Genomic DNA, 14,151 nt, shown 5'->3' on the forward strand with positions numbered 1-14,151 from the left:
AATACTGAGCTCAAGGAGGGAAGTCTGAACCCAAATGGAATTCCTGAGCCGACAACTGGTACATAGGACACAGACTTACGCCTAAATCAGCATCATGTTTAGTAAAACCAGCATAAGATGACAGTTTTGCCTAAGACCCAGTTCTAGTTGTAAGGATCAAGTGATCTAGCAACTTTTTAGTTGAATGAAAACAGAAAGCCTTTTAAACTAAGGCACAAAACCAAGACAAATGCAATCCTTTTTGGCTACCTTTTTATTATTCTTTGAACATAACTGCTTTACTAGCTCTGCAAAATAGATGTCTTTCACCTTTGTGATTCATTAATATCAAGAGCAATTTTACAATGATTTGCAAATCAAAGGCATTTCATTCCCACATGGTGCCTTATCTTAATACAATATCTTAATACAAATATTTCATTCCTGAACAGCAACTAGCCACCCATTATAGAGGTAATACATTCTAAAGAGATATGAGGTACTTCTCCACCATGCTGCCTGAACAGATAAGAAGCTTGTAATGATTTGGGGGACAGCAAGTGTCAAGCGTTAATATTGCCAACAAGCTACAGGATAGAGTGAAAATACAGCATTCTAAACATTTTCAAATTTCAAAATATATTCTAAAAGAATCTGTTATTTAAAGAACTATTCTACAAGTAAACAAAATTTCTAGTCAATAGTTTAAACATTTAAGCCAAGCAGATCCAGTTTACAACATTTTCCAGAAGTTTTATGATTATTTTAGTGACATGTATATACGAAACTTTACCCAGCCCAAGCACACAAGTAAAAAAGTTGCCTTTTAACAGATTGTCTTTATGCAAGTTCCAGAAAACAAGAATCTAGACAAATACAAGTGTGACATGGAGGGAGAAAAATCCTTACAAAAAACAGACTACACTGCTGTGTCAGTGCCCTGATCTACTCACAAAAAGGGTTTGAAAGGCAGAGAAATACCAGTGTGTACAGCATTGCTGCTGGGACTGTCCAGAAGACAGTTGTTTTTAGTATCTCAAATAATAACGCATGACCAAAGAAGTGCCTCTCTAAAGAATTTACAATCTGCATGTTAAATAGACTAATTAGACTATCTGTAAGTATTTATATAAGCATCTGATTTTTAATTCACAGCTTTAACTCAACACTGAAGCTCAATATGCATGCTGAATTCCTTCAGTCTTCAGTTGCCAGCACCACAGAGTATCTGGCCTACATACCAAACTTCAAACGTAGAACTTCAGAACTAAACGCATCAACTTTTTTTTTTTTTTAAAAGTACAAATTTCCAAAGCCAGCAGAAAAGCATGAAAGCAGTATTTTCCTTGGAAACACCTAATGAAGAGTCTACTGTATTTTTATTCAAATTGTTGGTGGCTCCATAAGCACTGATTAATTTATGAAGAGTCATAATAAGAAGGGGTTTTCTCCATAAAAAAACTCAGTTCATGTCACCTAAAGTTATCAGCACCAGAAAACTCTTGAGGTAGACATGGTTTTGCCACTGACCACCTGCAAAGTCAGTTTAACACTGTAAAGGAAACACAAATTGTCAATGAAGAAAATGAGTAAAATACTTACTGGCTTGTGCAACAATGTTTGTATGCCTTCTCAGCATAGCAGCAGCAGTTTCTGACAAGGTCACAATTACTTCAAGCGCCAACTGACGCTGCATGTTACTGAGACTGGCATCTGCACACAACTACAATCCAGAAGATTAGAGCGAATGGTTAGAACACAAGTTTTGGGGTGGAAAGAGGGATTTTTTTAAAAAAAATTCCTAGCTTTACCTTCAGACTTAGTTGCAAGGTAGGTTCTAAATGTGGTCGTAAATACTTGGGAACAGAATCTGCAATTTCTACAAGGGATTTCAGGACAGAATCATCGTTTTGGTAGCAGGAATCATTCACAGCCTATAAAGAGATAAGATGAAGGTAAGATTAGGTAAAAACAGATAATACTATGAATGGGACCACTGTTATAGAAGAAATTTGATTAACTGTATTCTTGTCTCTCTGAATAGTCTCTTTTAGCATTAGCAGCTTAGCATTAGTAGCTAACGTAGTTGAAGCCTTAGGCCACAAGAACTGACAGAGAGTAAACTTTTTGATAAAACTAATGCTGCTAACAAAGAACTAGCCGAATCCAGCAGATGCAAGCGAAATGAAGAAGATAAGGACCAAGGAGACAATTCCAAGAGAATGAAGTAACTTCAGAAGAAGGCCAGCCCAGCAGCAGTGAAAACCAACAAGAAATCAAGAGACCACCAACCAGAATGAAGTGATTGGACTTGGGGTTGGACTTGGGGATCAGGTGATGGGTGGTACAGGTATAATTGAGAGTAATGAATTGGGGAAGGGGTCCCTCTCCAGAGGCACCCAGCTCGAGCTGTAACCTGAGAACTAGTAAAAGACTAATTGGAAGCCTTCACTCGGACTTTGCATTTTCAGCGGGATCCTAGGGTCAGACAGTGCTACAGCGGCCAGCGTGCGTAAATCCAGAACAACTACAAAGAGGTAATTCGCAGGGTCCAAAACTACAAGTTTTCTACAAGTTATGGCTCACAATGTTATACGCCATCAGTTTTGACCATTATTAGGTTAAATCTAACACAGTAGACAAACATTAAAAAAAATTAAGGTCACACATCAGAGGCGTCAACATGCAAAACCACACACTATGTTTTGAAAAGCACAACTTCAAAATGCATTTTAAATAAAGAAAAACTCCTCAAAGTAACTCTGCCTGAAAGAAGGAAAATGAGCCTAACTCCTTTTTTTCCCTGTTATGTGAGAACAGGTTTGAATAGCTTACCCGTACAAACACCAGGAATCTCAAGATTAAATAATTAATTTTTTTCCAGACAACTCTGGAGAGCAGACCTTTCAGCCTTCAGTCACAGGACACAGGAAAGAGAAAAAGAAATCGAGCCTTTTGCAAGTATCTTTTCTAACCCATAGCTACATTCTGAAAAGTAATTTAAAACTTACTTTTAACTGACCAGGTTGATACTCTAGTACCAAAACAGCACACAGTTATTCAATGGTGTTAAAACTCTTCTAGAAGTAGGACATGAAAACCCAAACCTCCAAAGAAAAAACAGTCTTTAAACACACTTTTGGGGTTTTGAAAGTAATTTTCACTAGCAAAGTATCTGATGTCTTCCTCACGAAGAAATATTTTTTTAAGTGAATAGTTAGGTGTTTTTTAATACTTAAATCTAGAATCCAACACTTTTAATAATGCCACTCAAACAGCCCACACTGTCAACATAGAAGCAGCATCTTCTAGTATCAGAAATGTTCGGGGGGTGGGGGGGAATGGCTAGGGGGAATCTATCTTGCTTAAGGCCTTTTGAACTAATAGTTACCACTCATCCTCTGATTCTGGCAAAGGATAACGTAATATTTACTGGAAGTTTCTCTAAAACTCTGTATTTTATACCCATTGCAACTTTATAACAGTTTTTTAAAGCAAGACTAGGTTTCTGAAGAAAGAAGTTCAAAATGCACAGTGAGCCCTAAAAGGCAGAGGTACTTTTCTGTGGTATTGAACACCAACAACCACAGAAGTCAGTTGAAGTTCCAGCTGCTTTTACCTCCACTGCAAGATAAATCTCTTGGATACAAGTTTCAACTATTAGTTCTGAAAATTCAACTTCCAGCATAACCATTATAGAAATTGTACTGAAAGGACTGAATTGCTAAGTCAGAATTTTATTTTTAGCTTTTTTACCATGCCAATATTTCAACAAAATGAACTTCAACAGCAACAAAAAAAGCATCCAACTGTCTCCAAAGGTCACTCACCACTATTCTAACACATCCCATCTCCTATTTATAAACTCAGACCTTCATATCCATCTTGTGTTACCACAGCCAGAAAATCTAGTCCTTCTCGCAGTATGTACTTTAAAAAGACAGATTTCATAGCATAGTTCTGTGCTCCATATTTGCAAAATAAAGCTTGAAAACGCAAGCCAAGTGCATGTGTTTTTACAGCCTAAAATAGTAGCATTGAAACTTGTATCACCCAAGTGGGCTATTAGTCTGAAGTCTAAAAACAGCATACTATTTAATTGCCAAACATCAAGACGAATAGCATGCCTACCCCAAATCCTGCCTTACTCCCACTCATACAGTACTCAGTAGCCAAGGTCCTCTCAGCCAGTTACAATTTTTGAACAATACAATTGTCATTGCCAAAGTCACAGACAGGGACTAACCACCAAATAGTGACCTCAATATCAAAATACTTATCTTGTACTCACTAGAGCCCATTTTCAAGTTCAGTTGCTTTTAATAAATTCCTCTCAAATTCTATTTAAGATCAAGCAGAATTTGACCAGTTGCAGAAGCCAGTAAACTTGGCACAATTTTTCTTCAGCTTGCCACAAAGCACATACAGACAAGGTTTATAGCTTACACTGTCAACAGGAACCTGTTGTACTGACTGTAGCAAGAAGTCAGTCTTTAACCTAAAATTAGCCTAATTTAAAATCGCCAAAAGTTCACTACCACTGTTATCACAGGTACTTAGTTATTTCCACTTTGTTCTTAATATAAAAAGAGAACTGTACTGTGAAATTGTCGTCCTTCAGAGCTCAAACCATTTCTGTCTCTGGTTTGGTTTACAACAGGCTTCCCCCCAAAAGTAAACAACCTTATATTAGAATTCCAACTTTTGCTCAAATTCATCCATCCTAAAAGAGATCTAATCCAGCTTCAGAAATTACACGAAGCTTAAAAAGCCATTTTGTTTGCAAGTTCCTAATTTATCAAACAATAAAGATCACTTGTCCACACTGTTGTTATTACTCTGAGAATCTTTGTTCAGAATAATTCTATGCTTTCCTCTAAACTGAAAAGATACAGGATATCATGGGTCAATAAATTTCCCAATTACTGAAATCTCAGGGCATCCCATATTTGAAGTATATTTCAATATCATGGTTAATTTAAAAGCTGTATGATTTTGAGTTAAATACCTTAAGAAGAATTTTAACTCATTTATCTAGGTGACACTGTATAAATTAATCAGCATTGAACTATTTTCCTTAAAACCCTACCAATTAGCTTGTGTTTACAAAATTCCTTATCAGTTTCCACTGTATCTTGCTAGTAACTGATGTCCGGCTAACGAAGATTATAGTTAATCCAAGTCTCAGCAAAAATTCATATGCTACACAAATTTGCATACCAGTAATTTATGTTCGGATACAGTCAATACAGACAGTAATGGCACATTAAGCGTTACTTGTGTGGTTTCTTACCTGCAAGATTCCAGGTAGCAAGTCTGCAAAATGTTTAAGAAGGGGAAGATTGTGCTCATTAGCAAGCACAAATGCAGCTGCAGCTCTAGCAGAGAGAGTCTTGATCTAGAATACAGGCAGGATTGGAGAAAGAAACGTGAAGAACTGGTAACGAAACATGCCTTTGTTTTCTTTTAACATTAGGCCTATTATTAGACTACATTTTATATTATCATTTCCCTTTTACATTTTCCTAATAGCTACAGCAACTAGTTTTTAACATGGGCTTTTACTTTTTTACTTCAAATTAAGGTAAAGTGATAACAAAGATCTTCAGCATCTATGTCCTCCACGATACAAAAAAGTTTATCGTATTACGAGGTGGCAAGTATTCCCGAGTTTTGTTTTTGTTTGGTTTTTGTTTTGGTGTTTGGAGTTGTGGGTTTTCTTTTTTTTTTTACAAAAGAAAAAAGAAAAAAACCCTATTGTTTTCAACTTCCATCCCAATTTCAAATGTGTATGCAAGTGTCAAAGACCCATTTTTCAAAAAGTGTGATCTAAGTGTTTAAAACATGCTTCTTTAAACGCATAACTTGTGGTACTTTAGAAAATGTACTCAGTTGATTTTCAAAGGTCAGAAAAAGTAATCCATGGGGGAGCAGCAAACTGAACCCACATACCACAGTGGGGTTTCCTATCCTTGCCCAGCATTTTCCACAACAAGAGAAACATTTTCAAAATAAAATTCTCTGCACGAATCAATAAATCTGAAGCCTTCCAGAAAAGCAAGGCTTGCTAACATGCCCTTACAGCAAAGCATGCACAAACAGTTCAAGGAGCAGTCATATATTCAGAGTTTTGAGGCATACTGTGTACAGATACTATGTGCAGAGATACTACGTATCTACACTGTTAAACACAAGGACCAGAAACAGAGCTTAACAAGGAGTTTCTGACCCCTCATGCTTCTGGCTAAAATCCCTGGCTCTGCTTTGGGCCACTACAACTAGGTTTCTCCAAGCATAACTACCAGGGAAGAGTCTGGGCCTAAGCAGCGCAGATATGAGCCAGCCCGTCACCTTTAGGATCATGAAAAGTTTTGATCCTTTCGTTTTGCAGTAGGCATAGTCAAAACTCCACATGTACATCAGTTTCAGGTAATGCAATTCTCTGGTTAGATCTACAGTTTAACCTTTATGTTTGAGACTACTGCACTAAGTTTCTATGCTCAGGACATATTAAAAAAAAAAAAGGGAACATAAAGGTCTTACTGATGGATGCTCTTGATCTTGCATACACTGAACCAGCATTCTCTTAATGACCTCCAAATAGTGTTGCTGCTGATTCCCAAAAATCCCAGGAAAATTCCTAAGGATAAGAAAAGACTAAAACATTAATAAAAAGTCACACAGTTTAACCTTAACTATTACTTTAAACTTATCCATTGTTTAAGCTACAGATTGTAACTGTACATGTAAGAGTTAAATAAACCACAATATAACAGAATAAATGAAATATATATGATTGCTTGTTAATTAAATTGTGACAGTTTTTCTTACATTTTTACAGACATGATTTGGCTCACCTGCAAAAATGTAGCGAAGTCTGAAAGCTTACCAGAAAATATGTAGAGCAGCCTCACGCAGTCCCACGTTCTGAGAGCTGACAGAGTCAAATAAGAATTTCAGAACTTCTGGCCACTGGTTATTGCCATCTTCATCTAGATTAAATACAACAAAGTTTTAGGATAAGCAAACTTAAGAGTCGTTAGATCTCAACTGTGCAGGGCAACCAGTCATCACTACTAAAATTAATTTAAAAAAAAAATTGATCTGAAGATGTGTCCAAGTCACAGTGTAAAATACGGCTGCAATGTTAAATCTAAAGGCACTCAGAAACAGAAGATGATCTCTATTTACTGTTAAATAACAGCACTCAAAAAAGAAACCGATGCAGGTGTTCAGCATAACATTCATGAGAATTTAAACAAAATTGGATTTCTAAACCTTAACACAATCTCACCTAAACTCAAGCAATTTAAAAAGCAGAGTTAAGGAATCTTATTTTTTTCTGATCAAGGATAACGTAAACAAATATTAGGTTTTATTTTAAACCATTAAATCAGTTAGCCTATCATGTGCAAACATCTACACAAGACTAGAGAACAAGAGATAAAAATACAACTACTATCAAATACATAAACATTTTACCACAATATCAGCTTATATAAAGTACCTATTAAGTTCCTGGCCAATTCAGCAACGATATCACAGATTTTTTTCCTCATACTTGACTGCGTTTCCAACTGAATAATCAACAGCAATCCACTTTTGATAGAGGTCTGATCATCAGGTGAAAGAGCTGGATAAACTTCTTCAAAAGCAGAAGACAAAAGACGTCGTAGAAGGACAGCTGCCATTTGTCTAGCCTATTGAGTAAGAAAGTATGTATGTTAAAGTGTTTTGATATGATAATCATGCTCTTATGAGGAAAGATGACTGACATCACACTTCCAAATGATCAGTTTTCACTGTGTATAATTGTTTGGTGAGTGGAATATCTCTCAAGCAACAGATGAAAATTATGACAGTAAGTAAAAACATAGTAAAAATACACCAGCTTACAACCATGTTTCTGACAATTACAGCTCTTCAAAGAAATAATTATGAAATCCACTGAGGTATTCAGTTTTTTTCTAGAGCTGAACCTCAGACATATTTTGTAGCAAGTTAAGGACTTAGCTTCACTATTGAAAGATGTTTAAAGCATGTCTTCAATTTTAAACGGCCCGCTGAGATAATTATAATCCAGACGGGTTTTTTTGGATTAACAAGTGACTTAATGGGACAACTTTGTCTGACAATTAACCTGTAAACCCTCCTTCATTTTCTCAAACAACCAAACTTCATGCTACAGATTCAATTCTACAACAGTATCATTTACATATCTGTATTTATACAAAGTCCGATTCCCAAAAGATCTCTCAACTATATTGCTACAGCATAACCTATAGATGAGAAACACAAACTGCTGCAAAGTCTCAACTTCTAACATACCCTGTAAAAATCAGGTATTGCTAGAACATCACCCAAGATACTATTCTTGTTATGTTCTGCAGTCTCCATTCTCATTGTGCCTTTTTCCAATCCACCCAGCTCTCTTCTATACAGCTAAAAAGTAGTGCACACAAAGTGTCTCTATACTAGCACACGCGAAGGACTAGAACTGGACCTTGCTCTAGATTATTCCTTATCTCCTCCTCCTCAACAGCTCCAGTGTGAACCAAAGCCACTACATATGTAGGATTAGTAGATCTTCCGTAGTAGGTCTAAGGAAGACAGTAGGTGAACAAAGAGGGTCACAGTGCCCACCTGTGCTGTAGCTGCCATCATAAGCCAAAGTTCTCCAGCAATAGGTTGTCACATGGGCAACATGACTCAGGAAGGAGAGAGGTTCCTCGGGGAATCCCACTAACAATGTGTCCAAAAACTTTAATGGTACCACAATGTAATGGTATCTTTCCTTCTCCTACCCCTAGAAGCACCAATATTGTGAGCAATTGAATTTCTCCTCATTAGTACGGTGAACCTACATAGGAGAAGCCTTGACTGGGGACCAAGTTTGCTGGAACTAAACAAGGCACAAACTGATGCAATGTCTTCCCTTACTCAGGGCATTGTGTTTCTGTGCATATTCTCTGACATTTGTCAATGACTGAACTCACATCATATGCATTCCTTTCCTGAAGTAATAATAGGTGGCCAGATAGAGAATAGAGCTTGTTTTCATAAAGCACGTTGTCTCAAAGATAAGAATTTCCACCTCTGAAGAATTTAATTTACAATATTAGAAGACTGACAAACACAGACTGATTGCAAAGTCAAAACACAAGTAACAAGGCATACAGAAAGACACAAGGATCAGCACTATGTGAATTAGCTCCTGGTTATTGTTACCAGCTTAGAAAAAAAATTCCCAAATTCCATGAAGCAAATTCAAATTTGTTTGAAGAAGTGACAAAGATGCAATTGACTTCTGATAATAAATGGCATGTTTGTCTCAGCAGATATCCACCTATATATGAAAATTACCATTGTCAATTTAATTATGATGAACATGGCTGGATTAATGCAGCTCTGGGGCTGTTTCTTCTGCTTTAAGGAAGAAAGTATGTATTTTTCACACACACCAAAGGCTCTTTTATATTTAAGTATTACAAGATATGTACCCAAACAAGCACTTTAAAATCCTGCAACTTAGCAGCTGTAGCTTTCAATGAGAACAGGAACAATGTAAGTATACATCCCCAAAGAACTTCTGTCTACCAACGAAGCATAAAAAAACAGAATTCTCTCCTAGCACTGGATTCTTCTGCATGTCTAAATTACTGAGGTGCTCGCATACAATTCCAATGTCAAAGGTATTAACATAAAAAGTAGTCATAATACTCAAATTTCAACATAGCACTTCTTATTAATAGAATTTACAGTGCTTTAAAAATGTTCTAGGATTTTACGGATGATGGAACCAAGGCACAAGAAGAAAACCCACTTGCTGAGCAAGGCAGCAGCAGAATTATGAACAGAAATCTGGGATACTATGTTCTTCACTGGCATTCAAAGTGTCCAGGTAATCCCACACATTTTGTAAGAAAAAGACTGACCATCTTGTATAGCACAGTCACAGTAATTTTTGCTTTTGTTTTACTGTTCCTTTTAAGTCCTCAAGGAGGAAAACATGCATGGATGGAAGCAATCAATATTTAGATGGATTTGCACAACCTCATTTGGGGATCCAGACCCATGTGGAATTCAAAGCATGCAGTGCCTAAGGTCCAAAGGCAGAACTGTGGTGCATCAGAAGTCCATGGGCTGCCTTCCTTCCCCTCCACATGCTGAACAGGAAGCTGCCCACAGCACTAGCTTTCAGACTAAGAAATGCAATCCCTTCATGTGACAATTTGGAGAGGGAGAAGGGAAAGGTCAGAGCCCTCTAAGAGGGCTGCGAGTACAGCAGAAACACAGTTTTACACAACATTTGCTACTGTATTTCACAGTGCTTGAAATTAGTCAACTGTAAATTAGGACACAATTGAAAAGTGCTGATCTAGAGTTAACCAGGAAGAAAACAAATGCAGGAGAATATGCAGAACTTCTGCTCCTCTCTAAGATTTAGGCGGTATATCAAAACTGTAAAGGAAGAAGCCTCTAACACCTCAGACACATTCGGAGAATAAAAATCGTCAAATAAACTGAATATATACTACCTTCCTGTTCAACTCTTTAAAATGAAGTTGCATAGGAAGAAGTAGAGTCCTAACTTCGTAAGAGTGAGACTACAGGTTCAGGAAGCTGGAGACATGGGTTCAAGACCCCCTTTAGCGTGAGGTGTACAAACTCGCCTATCATCTGGCAGAGAAGTGTTCTAACTCCTAGGTCATGTGCTTCCCTCCACTTCTGTGAACAGTGTTACTTCGCTATCAGGAAAATACGAAATGAGAACAGAGGGAAAAGGTGATTATTTCCACAGTTTAGGCATTTGGTTAGAAGGAGAAAACCTGTTATACAGTTAGTTTTTAAAAGAGTTATTCCTGATCTAGCTTAATGGTTTTTTCCATGTCAAATGCAAGGGGTCCTGGGAGCAGGATCTGAATCCCTGATTCCCCATTTAAATGACAAAATTACTAGGTTGCAGAGTCAGGATTCCCTCAACTGCTGTCCAAACAGTCCTATGAATCTTGTATTCTCTACAACACAGCAGCCCAGCTACTGCAAACAGGATGGAATGTTTTCTTCAGCCTAGTTTTCCTGGGAGGGGGTAAAGCAATACAGAGGCTTCAGGATGAACAGGGATCTGAACCCAGCTTTCCCATAGCCTGGGCAAGGGATCTTTAAAGTTCTAAGGCTTCTTCCAGCAGCCTGTGTTCAGTGGTGCTGGTACGTTCGATGTGCTCAGAGGATACACACCAGGCCCAAAGCCCTATCCACTGGTGACATATGCACTGTTCTGCCCAACATTTGGATCTACATGAAACATATGCAGACATATGCAGCTGAAGTGCCCAGCTGTACATACCAGCACCATACCGAACACGCACAGAATGCTTTCTTGCGTGTTTAAATGCAATGTTTATATCAAGCATGGGGATGACTTCACTTAGGCTCTAATTAGGCTACTATGTATTTGGATTTACAGGGAAGAGAGGTTGTTCGCAAGTTTTACTAATCAGGATTTTTTGAGTCCAGCACCTAATGTCTACCTAAGTTATGGGCTAACATTTAAACCTTTCTTTGACTTATCCATTGGTGGAGTTAAATGTCAAGTTATTTACAAATGTTAACCTCTGATGTCTTTGGTAAGAGTAACTTCTACAGGTGAAAAGTTTCTTTGTGCCTGAGTAAGTTGGAAGCCAAGTCATTGGCAAGATTCTGAACAAGTTTTAGACTATGCTATTTCCTTAGCTGATGTAAAGGGAATAAAGTCAGTAAATACATGGAGCAAGTATTTATTTACACAAGCATGACTTTGTAGTTGTCAGCTCAGACTTATCAAATGTATTCAATACAAAACAAAAGAATATGCAATGGAGCTATGACTCCATTGATGAAAAAGGGGCAGCGATACATCTTATTTTTCATGGCAAACTTAAATACAGGAGGGACTGCTCTACAGCTTTCTTTAAATTTGAAACATCTCAGAGGGGCAGGAGGGAAAATTACACAGCTCTTATGCAACCAGTTGCTAGTACAATGCTGAAGAACTCTGTCAGAAGAACACTGCTTTGTAGGTAGATAAGCATCAGTATTAGTAAGCTGATACTTACTGAGCATTAAAAAGCACAAATAGCATCTACCTCTAAACTGAATACAATCTACCAGAAGAGATCATTATCCAGAGAGAAACAGCATGCTTATACTCTCCTTATAATATTGTTCGAAATTCTACATGCTACATCCTTCCATTGTTCAGTAAAACTCTAGATTAAAAAAAAAAAAAAATCAAACATTTTTACTTTTAAGTGACTCTGAAGTTTGCAGTATCTTGAAAGCTTAGTTCGTTCCACATATCCAAGTGAATAATAGTTTTTCCAAGAAGTAATATACCGGATTGCTAGTGTCTGTGAGCCTTTACAAAATTAAGGAATAACTAAAAGGCACAGTTACTGTATGCCCACAGAAAAGTTTTATATACTGCTTAGAATGCTCCCCATTCAGTCTATAACACTGCTAGATCATTTAATGAGCATATCCTCCTGAAACAGGACAAAAAGCAAAAGCCATCTGAATAAAACACGCAAAACAACTGCTACCTTATCTTTCCCCAATTCCAATTTGATAAGCACAAGAAGTTTCAGATGATATATAAGTTTAACACATTTAGGCACAGGACCCCAAAATGGAAATCATTTCTCAACCGTAACTTGAAGGAACATCACAGTAATAGTCATATATTAGTTACACATTTTAAGGAAAGAACCCATTCATTAAGCAAAACACACAACCAGAAAACAATGGAGATCTAAGCAGTCACTTATGAAAGACTACTTTTGAAACTAAATGTCCTACATCAAAAAGTCTCAGCTAGTGAACTTGACATGCAACAAACTAGATGAGTGGTCCCTCTACAAATGTGCAGTAAATTAAGAGGATTCAGTTAATGCCCTACTTATTCATTTATCCCAAAATTACCGACACTGATTTCTTCCCTGCTTCTCCAAGTTCCCTTGAAAATCTGCAGAATTCAAAGATTTTTGAGACATACCTCCTCAGCAGCAGCAGTATTCCTGATTGCTTGTAGAAGGAACGTGATCTTAGATTGACCTGGAATATTCTCATACGCCTCCTGCATAAAAAGGGATGCAGCTTATTGTAAACAATTACTAGAAAGCCTATGTTAAGTATTAATATGAATTGACTTTCCTTTTAAAACAACTATCCATCCCGTCAATAGAAAGTAACATAACAAAAAAATTAAACCTATCAAAATAAAATTTTCTGACCTATTTTAAAATCATGAGTAAAATCTTAGTTACCTAATAATACCTGCCATATTGGAATGATCTACATATGCATTACTGGCCACTTATGAGATGAGTTAAGAAATACAACTTAAACGGAACATGTATCCTCCTGGAAATACAACATATACAGAACACGTATCCTCCTGGGAATCCATCGTTGCTTCTATGACTGAACTATGACCAACAGGTTAATAACCACTGACAAATGTACACTCCAAAAAATTGTTCAGTTCTTTTTCTGAACCTTTTTATGGCCTTTACAATGTCACGTGGCAGTCACACATCTCAACCACACATTTTGAATAAGAACTTTTCATTTTTAAACTCCTGCCTGAATTTCAGAAAGAGAGACTATTTAGTCTCCCCCTTAAGGAAACCCTCTTAATAGAATGGAAAGTTTAATGAGAAGTTCAGTTACGTTGTCTTACACACTTCTGGCATACAGTTCATTCACTACAGCTTTTTAAATTAGATTGTTACTTAGAAGCTAGAGTAAGAACACAGCAGAACAACTTTTGCTATCCAAAACATGGTATACACGAGCATTTTAGAACTACAAATGCTTGTTTCTAATATACTAAACCTATGTAGGTAAGAGCAGGGAAATTACAAGCTGAAGAGCAACCACTTAACACATTCTGAAATAGTTCTATACTTACTAACTCTGAGTTATTTTTTGTGGACACAATCTTGAAGATAAATTACTCCACCCTTTCCAAATATTCACTATCTCATTCTGAACTCAAGGAACAAGCCTACTACACAAAGCCCAGGTTCATTTCAGTCAGCTCCCTGCCTGCCTACTTCCTATTCTTACCATTGCAGCAGCTCTTTCTAATACTCTAGCAAAGTTACACACCTTGACAGTATACCTGCTATT

The 14,151-nt window shown here is 37.1% G+C and overlaps 1 protein-coding gene across 1 annotated transcript in view; it reads right to left on the minus strand.

Annotated features, from left to right (window-relative positions):
- Positions 1 to 13,090, minus strand: part of IPO5 (importin 5) — a gene marked incomplete at its 3' end in the record, with an annotated part of 32,512 nt that extends 19,422 nt beyond the window's left edge. The window contains exons 1-7 of the mRNA XM_009586946.1: positions 13,013 to 13,090; positions 7,487 to 7,679; positions 6,869 to 6,971; positions 6,523 to 6,619; positions 5,273 to 5,377; positions 1,791 to 1,913; positions 1,582 to 1,702 (exon numbers count right to left, since the gene is read on the minus strand). Coding sequence (XP_009585241.1) covers positions 1,582 to 1,702; positions 1,791 to 1,913; positions 5,273 to 5,377; positions 6,523 to 6,619; positions 6,869 to 6,971; positions 7,487 to 7,670 — 733 coding nt within the window. The remainder of the gene's footprint in view (positions 1 to 1,581; positions 1,703 to 1,790; positions 1,914 to 5,272; positions 5,378 to 6,522; positions 6,620 to 6,868; positions 6,972 to 7,486; positions 7,680 to 13,012) is intronic.
- Positions 13,091 to 14,151: the final 1,061 nt, after the last annotated feature.

Source organism: Fulmarus glacialis, unplaced genomic scaffold (genome assembly GCF_000690835.1).
Source record: "Fulmarus glacialis isolate BGI_N327 unplaced genomic scaffold, ASM69083v1 scaffold10551, whole genome shotgun sequence".
Taxonomy (NCBI): domain Eukaryota; kingdom Metazoa; phylum Chordata; class Aves; order Procellariiformes; family Procellariidae; genus Fulmarus; species Fulmarus glacialis.